General features: G+C 39.7%; 1 protein-coding gene across 1 annotated transcript in view; it reads left to right on the top strand.

Annotated features, from left to right (window-relative positions):
- The first annotated feature begins 4,994 nt into the window (after positions 1–4,994).
- The window catches only part of fbxw7 (F-box and WD repeat domain containing 7), a 66,939-nt gene continuing 61,924 nt past the window's right edge, over positions 4,995–10,009 (top strand). Inside the window, exon 1 of the mRNA XM_005726981.2 lies at positions 4,995–5,440. Within this exon, the coding sequence (XP_005727038.1) occupies positions 5,213–5,440 (228 nt within the window). The 5' untranslated portion in view covers positions 4,995–5,212. The remainder of the gene's footprint in view (positions 5,441–10,009) is intronic.

The following is a 10,009-nucleotide window of genomic DNA, read 5'->3' as shown; positions in this document are numbered from 1 at the left end:
GAACTTGTTTGAAAATCTGAGAAGCTATCAGAAGAAAAAAAGGAATAATATCTCAGCTACAATGGATGATACAGAGATTAATCAAAGTCGAGCAAACTCTTTCAGAAACCCCATAATTGGATTTTCTTTATCTTTGTGAGTAATTACAAAAGGACATATTAGGAGCTGCGTCTGCTCATGACTTTGGTGGCATTGACTCCAGTCAGGTCGAAATATTTCTCACGGTATCCCCGTTTCCATAAGAACGTATTTAAATCTGTATTTATGAATAACACGATGACGAATGCTTAAATTCATAATGTGCATTAAACTGCAGTCGGCTCTGTACACAAGCAAAGTTTTTATATTGTTTTAGATGGAATGACTAATAACTTCTTAGCAAACTTGGACACAATTTATAACACGCACGCACGCACGCACGCACGCACCTATTCGCTGCCACCAATTAAATATATTTCCAAAGAGAAGGCAGATGTAGGTGGCATCTCCCACACACTGGCCTTATCACACAGGCAGGAATGAGCCACAAAGGACCAGTGTTCTCAGCCTCCCACATGAAAGCAACTAGTTTGAGTCATTACCGATATATATTGATGACGATTTACTTTCACAGAGGCCCTCATTATAAACTAATACACCTCCACTGGCCTGCTGAATTGTTCTTTTTGTGTGTGCGTGTGTGTGTGTGTGTGTGTGTGTGTCTACACAAATAACACAGATAACTCTATTTCAAAAATAGTTTAGTTTGGCTAATTAAGGTAGTTAACTCCTGCTCTGATAATTAACCAATTCTCACGTTGCGCCTTTCTGAAGCATTCCTGGCATTCATTACAGCCACCTTCAGCTGATTCTTGTTTTGGGGTTACTCTGCATATAACTTCCAGGTTATGTATTCTCATTTTCTTCATGCAGGTCTTTTTGCGAGCTGGACTTCTGTTTTGTTTTTGTTTTTTAACCTGGGCTTTCTTGAGCCCCTATTTGAACATACCCAAACCTACCACAGCAAGTCACTGTTTCAGCAATATAAAACTCTCAGTTGCTTCCCATTAACTAACACTTTCATTCTTGCAGCTCAATAAGAGAATTTAACTTTCATTTTTATTCACCCCTCTCTTATTGAGGGGTGTTTATACGGTTTATCCCAAAGTCAAGGGTATTCCTGAAAGTTCAAGTAACAAAACAAATATTAAGTAACCGGCTTAACCAAAAAATATATATTGCTGTTTAGCTCAATAAAATAAACAATGAATATCTGATATTAAAATCACTAGTAATGGAAATTTTTAATAAACGACAAAATAAAATAATCAAAAATCAAGAAAGGAAAAACAGAATATGAAGTGGCTTACTCAGTGCAGTACAAACAGCATAGCAAATATCAGATCATGTATAGTATAGTGTACTAGTGTACTGCAGGGTTGAAACAAGCACCTACAAAACCCAGTTCTTAGTTGAAGATCATGTAAGCAGTGCGTTGTATCACAAAAGATTTTAGATGTAGCTTTTTCAGTGTAGCATATTTGTCCCAGACCTTCACACCAGAGGGAGGCAGTGGTGTGAGGGGTCATGCTCATACACAATCCAGGTGGTGGTTGGCTTTCGGCGGCTCAGCTCAGATTGCCGATGCAGAGGAGCAGAAAGAGTGATGTAGTCCCCCCCCCTCCAGAAACTTTCACTTTAATCATTTATATGTACCATGGAGGTGTTTAAAGATAATAGCAGAGTGCTGCCTTTTTCCACTTCATTATATATTATAGTTTTGGAATACCTTGATATTATTATCGTTTAACTAATTTAAGGCTGATGGGTATTCTGTCATTATCACACAGTATAAATATATTTCATCTATATTTCATCTGAGTCTGTAGAGATTTACTTTTCACAATCACCTCAAGTTCTCCAAAACTGCTGTGATGGGCTATGAAGGTAGTTTGGCAGCATTTAAGCAGAATTTATGCTCGGCCCGAACCAGTTTAATAGCCGGACCAATGAGTACTACTCATGAATCTGAAGGGGTTCCTCGGACCATGTCATTGCTTGGCTCCTTTTCCAGGAGCAGTTGAAAATAAAGAAAATAATGACCTGGCGCTCCCACTCTTTGCCCCTCACACACAACCCACGTTTTTATCCCGTCACATCAGTCACTTTGAAAAGCTGGGAGTGACCCGTGTAATGATGTTGAGTTACTCCAAGCCAAACATTCTTGGCCTCTGGCCTCCAGTAGTCTTTTCAGGGATTGCAACCCCTCTGACCCCTTAGTAACAGTGAGGCAAAGTAATTTAAAAAAAGAAAAAAGGAGAGATAAATGTTTGTAATAGGCCATGACATATTGTCGGTATCTATTAGAATGGTATGAGGTTTCTTTTAATTGTTCCTGTTTGGCTAACTCTTGATTATTTTTAAGCTTGTGGGATGCATGTTCCTGTCTACTTTGTGCCAGGGATATTTTTTGCCCTTTTATGATGGTGCATAACCCCAGGCCACTTTCCACCCCATAGCAAACTGGGAACTTAAAATGCATTTTTCACTGGAAGGATAATCTTTAGGTTTCTTGGTCGTGGACAAAGCAAATTGATATTTATTGATAACGTTCAGGGTTTTTGGATTATGTGAAATTGTTCTATAATGAAAGAAGAACAAGCAAAAAACAACACCTGCATGACTTGCAGTTTAACAACTTACTTTGGGGTGATCATGTTGTAGCAGACTGGAATAGCGTGTCTTTCACATAGCTTGTTGACCTAAGATTAGTCTGAAAGCTCAAGTAACCTACACAAGGCCTGAACCATATCAGAAAAAAGCGGCCGCTCACTGGTGCCTCACTGGTTAGGACACATTGAATGTGGACTAATAGTAGTGGTTATTTTCTCTATGGGAAAACTAAATGGTCCCGTTCATCGTTTCGGATAAGTGGAGGAATGGGGCATCCATCTTTTCAGAGTAGTCAATAGTCATCAGACAATTTTATTTTGTGCATATGTGTAAGGCGACACTCTGCATCTCTTGTCTCAGAGGATTGGTGCGCCCGTGTCTTGGCACACCAAGCTGAACTTGGATGCCTTGTGCCAACAAACAATTGACTGAGCTTTTAACAGGCAACATTAGTTGTTTTGGAGTATAGCAGATTTTTTTTTTTTTTTTTTTGTTTTTTTTACATTTTTATTTTGATGTTTATTTTACATCACATTTCCTCAATTTGAGTATTCACCTAGTCTCTCTTTGACTTTTGAGAACAACATAAAAAACAAGTCTTTGTTTCTCTGCACGGGCTGCAACCTGCATAACTGAAGAGACAGATTTTATTGGGATTTGTCTCCATTTGCAGTCTACTGGTACTTTCAGTTGTTGACGTGTTGGAGGTTGTCATTCATCTGCCTTGTTAGCCATTATACTTTTCGCTGAAAACCAGTTGTTCCGAAGAGCTTAGACAATTTCCTGTTTCCACTGTGATGATACATCCTCTGGACAGGATCTCTTGATTGGAAACTTGTTGCAATCATCTGATGATCATGATCAGCCTGAGTGATTGTTAGTGGAAGACCTCAGTCCTCTAGGCTTGCCCAGATCTCACTGTCAGATGTGTATAGGAAGCACCACAGCTTTATAGAGTGCTTGCTTTGTTTTTCTTGATGTCCAGACCTTCTCCAACATCTATTTGGCTGTAGCTCCAGAGCTGACGCCACCTAGAAATGCAAGTTTGTGTTGGATGACCATGGTTTTTGGTTGACAACAGGCACCATTTCTTGCCTCAAGTGTTTAAGGAGTGAGTGACAGGCTGGAGGATGATGCACCAACTAGAGGCTGGTGATCGGTCTTATTCCTGGGGTTCCTAGTTGTGATCAGTTGACCTATAGAAAAAAAAATAGCGTTTTTAAAAAAAATTTATTTATTTTATTTATTAACGAAACCTTGAATCTATTGAATGTGGTCGCCATTGTTAGTCCAGCAGGTTCAGTTGCTTGTTCCAACTGTGCTAAACATACTGTTAAAAGCCATGGGTGTTGGTCTGCCTACAACACTCAATGGCGTCCAGCGGCTGACTGTCAGTGGTGTGTCGGGGTCCTCGGCGTACTGTCGGATGCTCAGGCCCTGTAATCCTCCTCAAACAATAGTGGATGTGAGAATAGAAGGGAGGTTAAGCCCTGTAGGTCTTTTGTTACCATGTGCTCGGGCATTTAAATGCACAGAGGGATAGTTGTGTTTTGCCACTCACTCGAACTGGAGATTCATTTGTATTCGCTACCAATTATGAAAGGTTTTTTCGGCATAAAAGCGTACGTAGAGAATGTACATATCCATTTTCTCTGCCCCTTCTCTCGTTCTGCCATTTGGACCTTCACATCACTATTCCTTTACATCTCTGACACTGTGTTCGTGTGGTGCACGGTTTAATTAAAAACCATCGCATCCTGCTGCTGCTTCGCTTTCATAGCTTCATGTGAAAACACATGCACTAGACTTCAAAGTGCATCCCTCATTGATTAAGTGAATTCTTGTTTAAATGCATGTGTCACACATACTGACGTTGGACAGCTGTGTCGCCTCCTGAAATATCCTCAGCCTCTTTGCTGACAAAGTTACTGACATTCCCTAACATCGCGGTTCAGGGATGAACCAGAGAAGGTTGGTGTAAAACAAATCCTTCCTTCCACAGGCATGTTGACATCTGATTCCAATAAAGATATCTGTTTTTTTGTCGTATGCTGACAATTTTTGTGTGTTCAAGTTAAATGGGCTAAATGATGATGTAGGCCACAGAGGTAGGAGGACCAGGAGGGGCTCAGAGAATGACTACAATGAGGAAGTTCCCTGGATACACGTGCTGCAACAGACGACTCTTGGTACACATTCCACCACAGAGGGGTCATGAGAGCAGATTCCACGGTGCCTGTCTGAGGGGGGAGAGGCTGCTGGGTCCATCCTCTTTTCAGGCCCCGACAGCAGCTGCTCTGCCTGGCTTGGGCGCAACAGTGACCTCACACCCCGGAGATATTTTAAAGGGTGCCAGTCAGCATGAGCTCTGAGTAGGTAGGAGCTCGACAAGTGCAGTTTTAACACATCTGCTGTACAATGTTCGAGAGATCCGAGGGAGATCCAGCAGTGGTGTAAGAAAAAGTATCTACTTGCAAGTTGGTCGGTTTTCAGAGCCCCTTAGTGGGAAATGATACGTTAGACATCTCTTTCTTTCCTTTTCTGTTTCTTGTTTCTTGCAATGCTGCGGCATTGCCCTATTCCCCGTTTCTCGTCATCCGGCGCTCAGAGAAAGATGCCGAATGTTTCCCGTAACAAAGAGAAGACTCTACACGTCCCGCCAGAGAGCCAGGCACTCAACCCGGCTGATTCTAAAGACATCGGCACGGAATCACTACCTCCTCAGAAAGTACTCAAGATATTCAGCATCAACATCATTGCTCAGGGTTTGCCTTTCTATCGTAGACGGGTGAGTGTTGTACATATTCAGCCAGTCGCAGAGTTTGGGTTTGGCCGATCCGGAAATGCCAGAGGTCATCGAACACGCTTACCCCTTTTCACCTTGGTTGGTGTTGCTTTTATAGCTGCCTGTTTATAGAAAACGGCAAATCAAAAAAATTAAGCTGCTGTGTTGCTTTCGTTCGTTACTACTCTAGTAATAGTTTGCATTGACAGGGTTATAACTGAGTTAAGCAAATGTTTTTCTGACAAATTGTAAACGTAATAGACTTGTTTTTGTTACATGCTACAGATAAATTAAAAATCTTGACCTAACCCCCCACTCCTTTTTCCCCTTTTTTAACATTTCTTCTTTCTTTTTCCACAGTACGTTGATTGGTAGTGATATGACTAGTTTAAAAATGGCAAATGTAAATACAAATTTGTCCTTTTGTCATCTCACTATGCACTGATACAAGCTTCGCGTGCCCCAGCTCCACCCATGGCAGGGGACGGACACCAGCTTATAGCCTTAAAAAGGCCGTAAACTACGAGCCTATTTTTAGGGGAAGTTTTTGGATAAAGTATTGATTAAATGGAAAACCTTAAAACAAAAGTGTCTTTAGCTGTTGACTTATGATAGGTTATAGAGCAACTGATCCTGCCTTCTATGACATTTGTTTTTTCTTTTCTTTTTTGTTAATTGGCAAATACGTTTGCATTTGTTTGTTTTTGTTTTTTTTATTTTAATGTAGAAATCAGTATTGTTGGTTGAAGCCATAAAATTACGTTACTACTTAATTACGGCATTAGTTAAGTTGCCTGCAATGGTAACACTGCTCGCGTTGAAACTTTACTTTGACTCATGTGCTCACTGGAATCGGTGTGATAATTTAATGTGATTGGAAATTAATGAAATCAGATTGCCAGAAATCAGCTTCCCAACTGAAAACAAAAAAACTTTAAGACCACCTTATTGTCAGATTAAATGCACAAAAGTACAATTCAAAGTTTATAACACAGTTGAGGGTTGGTTTCGTTTTCACAATTTTGCAATGAAGCGACTAATACAGGCAGTAATGTAGTCATTGTATTTTGTCAAACTTTTTTTTTTTTAAATTGTCGATAAGAAGGAATGTGTGGTTTGTTAGGTTTTTTTGTTGGTTTTGTTTTTTTCCCTTAAAATGTTACTTAAAATCAACTTCATTAGCTGGAAAGCTTTCTTATTGTACTCAGCAACATTGTACTCACGCTCCATTTAAAGAATCTGATTTGGTGGGGAACTTAAATATTAGAGCAGTGACAGCAGATGTTTTTGAGCCATAATTGTCCTGGTGACCTTTCGCCAATTATCTGGGTGCTGTGATTGGAGTTATAGATAGATTAGTCAAAAATGTCACCACTGGATCTGCCACAAAAGTCTGAAGAGGACTCTGATGGTGAGGAGAGAGGTTGTGAAATATGGACTGAAATAGAAATGAGAATAGATGTGACAGTCACTGGGGAGGGTCGGCTTGTCCTTTTCTTCTTCTTGGGTTTTCTTCCAGAACAAAGCAAGCTGCTTTGTTGATTCGATTTTTTTAAAACGAAATGTCTGTTAAGATTTGGGCCTTTTATGTAATGGCCTGTATCATAGGTTAAAAGGATAAACTGTGGTATGTCACAACAGGCAGTTTCTTCAGTTTAAACAGGAACAGGATGGGTAAACAAAGCAGAGTTCAAACCTTCATTGCACTTTGTTTTACAGCAAAGTGTTTTATTATCTCTAATTACTATGTATGAATATAGCCTGTAGTTTTCATGCTGACTAAAAATGTCAGTACAATACAATAAAACCCATTCTATGGTGAATGTAGTATAGTAGCAGCGTGTAAAAATCCAAATAGCTCAGCAAATTAAATGGAACAAAATAAAATACAATAAAACTGCTAAAAAAATAAATAAAAAATAAAGGTAAAGAAAAGTTGATTAGCCATTTTTCCAAATCTGAATTATCTGCCACATCATCATTTATTTGCAGTTTATTGTTTAAAATTGTATTGTGCAGTTTTAATTAGGTTTTTCAGGAGAAACAAAATAACAAAGATGTAGAAGTCTAGAACTCGTGTTTCAAATATGGTACACTTGGCTTTCAAGCATTAAGCAAGAAAACTGCAAAAATGATCGAAGAGGTAAAGTCAAAGGATGAAACTCTTCTGTCTTGGGCTTTTTATATCGTCATCCGATATATATCGTTATATCGAACAGCCCTACTTCTATCTTCATCACTGTTTATGCAGCAGACTCGGCAATGGAAATACCAAAGCATATGTGCTTTGTTTAAGAATGCTTTTGTTTTACTATTTCGTTGGTTTAACATACACACGTATGTCTGAAAAGAATCTTGAGCTTCCATGTTGTTTACTTTGGAGTAAGAACTAAATGGAAAGGTCCCACAAGGCCGGTTCTTGCTTACACTGCTGCATGTAGAGCACATGCCACGTGGACTATGCTGCATATGTGACAGCTGTCAGTGAATGGCATAGCAGGGGTTTCTTATGGTCTCTGTGGTTTAGTATAACCTGGCAGTATGAACGCATTTTAAGCTTGGACTTTCTGCTTTGTTGCTCACAAAATGTTTTCTTACAATTATTATTATTTTTTCAGTTGTTAAAGAGGTTTTACTAAGAGGTTATTTCTTGCATCTATGTGTCTGCTGAGTATCTCAGAGGATTGCACCCAGGCTCTAAACCTTCTCATACTCTGCTGATTAAAAATGAAACTACTTTTAGTTGCTCCCTTATTAAGAAGAGGTCTCCACAGCGGGTAGCTCCACATGTTGGTTTTGTTTTTTTTAAAACACCAGATGCCCTTTCTGACACACCCCAAAGGGTTTTGTCTCCTCGTGGGATCAAACCTGAGATCTTTCACTTGTGAGGCAAACATATAAACCACTAAAGTTTGGAGCTACTGCTGTGCTGATTAAAATAGTCTTGAATTACTCCAGTATTAAGGTGACCAGGGGAATCCGCACTGCCATCTCCTCCAACAGCTTGATACCTATTCTGGCTGCCGGAAACACAGTCACGATATAGAACATTAACAGCAGGACATTTTAGTTGGGGTATTAATTTTCTCAGCCACCACACCCTGCACTGCAGGGCTGTTGAGTAAGGCAATCTATTCTTGCCCATAGCAGCTATGCCTGCATCAACGGCTATCAGCAAGAAGCATCTGTGGTTTGAGCAGGTGCTCCGGGCATGCTACAACTTTCTTTAGCAAGTTTCTCACATCTCAGTCTCCTGTAGGTTTGTCCATGAGTAAGTTCAATAGTGATACAGATCTATATATTGGCCTGCTTTAGACTGTTCATTAGGATTGTGAATTTTAATTATACCAGTGGTTAATTGGGCTGAGACTTTTCCAGTCCGGTATAGTTGTTGCCATTTTAACTGCTCTCTTCTAGAAAAACTACAAACCTGCTACTGTTATGAAAACCTTTATGGTGGTTATGGCAGCAAAGATCTGATGCTTGTTTTTCAGGTTGTATCTCTACAGCCTTCTCTCCTAGTTCCCTTGGGCACTTTAAGATTATATGTGTCATCAGTTTTATGATGATGCATATAGTTTAGGAACATCGGGTGCGATTGTAGTCATATTTTATATGTAGTCAAAGAATTGGTCATAATAAACAAGATTCTTCACTGTGTGTATTATGACTGCGGACATGCATAGAAGTATACTCTCGCTTGACTAGTTGGTGATGGCATACATGCGCAGGTCGGTAAATCTGGTTTCCTGTCTATTTTTGAGAACATGTGCCTGGAGACACTGAAGCCGCGCTCACTTTCGATTCGAGTCGTGTGTCCCTGACCGGCACGTGACAACTAGGGTGACATGATATACACACCGGATCCTGCTCCTTGGAGGTCAGATGATTTGATGGAGGCTCAAGTGTTATTTGTCATTGGTCAACTGTTTTCCGTTCTGAAAACCTTGATTTCACCTCAGTTTATTGCAGTGTTTTGACTGTGCTTGCTTATTTTTAGCAGAGGAGGACAGAACTTGGCTTCCCAATTAAATGTTTGACGGTACACACTAGATGCACTATTTACAAGACTGTGTAACAGGAGCAAAATGCAGTTCTCTGCTGCTTTATAATGAGAAATGGCCACAGCAAAAACACGACTACAGCAACACTGAAATTGCCTGATTTAAAAATATGGACTTTGTTAACAAGATCAGCAAGACCATTTAATTGATCTTTATTATGCACTGTCCACTTTAAGTAAGGTAAATTATTCTGAGTGCCCAGCATATTTGCAATAATTTAATTTTAAACTATCTTTTTTCACCTTAAAAGTTCTACCAGACTTCTTCTTTATTCAGCAGCACTCGTGTTTCACCTTATCACTGCCTGCCTGCAAGAAACGGGTTAAGCATTTTAAATAAACTAAAGCCCTCCTGACAGCATCATTCAGTTCTACAAACGGCATCAGTCGGGCATCTTAACCATTTTTGTCCTGTTTAGCCAAATACAGAATATTGTGTTTGACAGGATAAGAAGCTAATGAATCTTTTGAAGTTTGCATCCTTTATTTTTGTTCCTCCTTCTTTCCTT

This window comes from Pundamilia nyererei, unplaced genomic scaffold, assembly GCF_000239375.1.
Source record: "Pundamilia nyererei isolate P.nyererei 1_Seehausen unplaced genomic scaffold, PunNye1.0 scaffold00022, whole genome shotgun sequence".
NCBI lineage: Eukaryota > Metazoa > Chordata > Actinopteri > Cichliformes > Cichlidae > Pundamilia > Pundamilia nyererei.
Note: the sequence above shows the minus strand (reverse complement) of the source record. Positions and strands in the feature narration are given on the sequence as shown.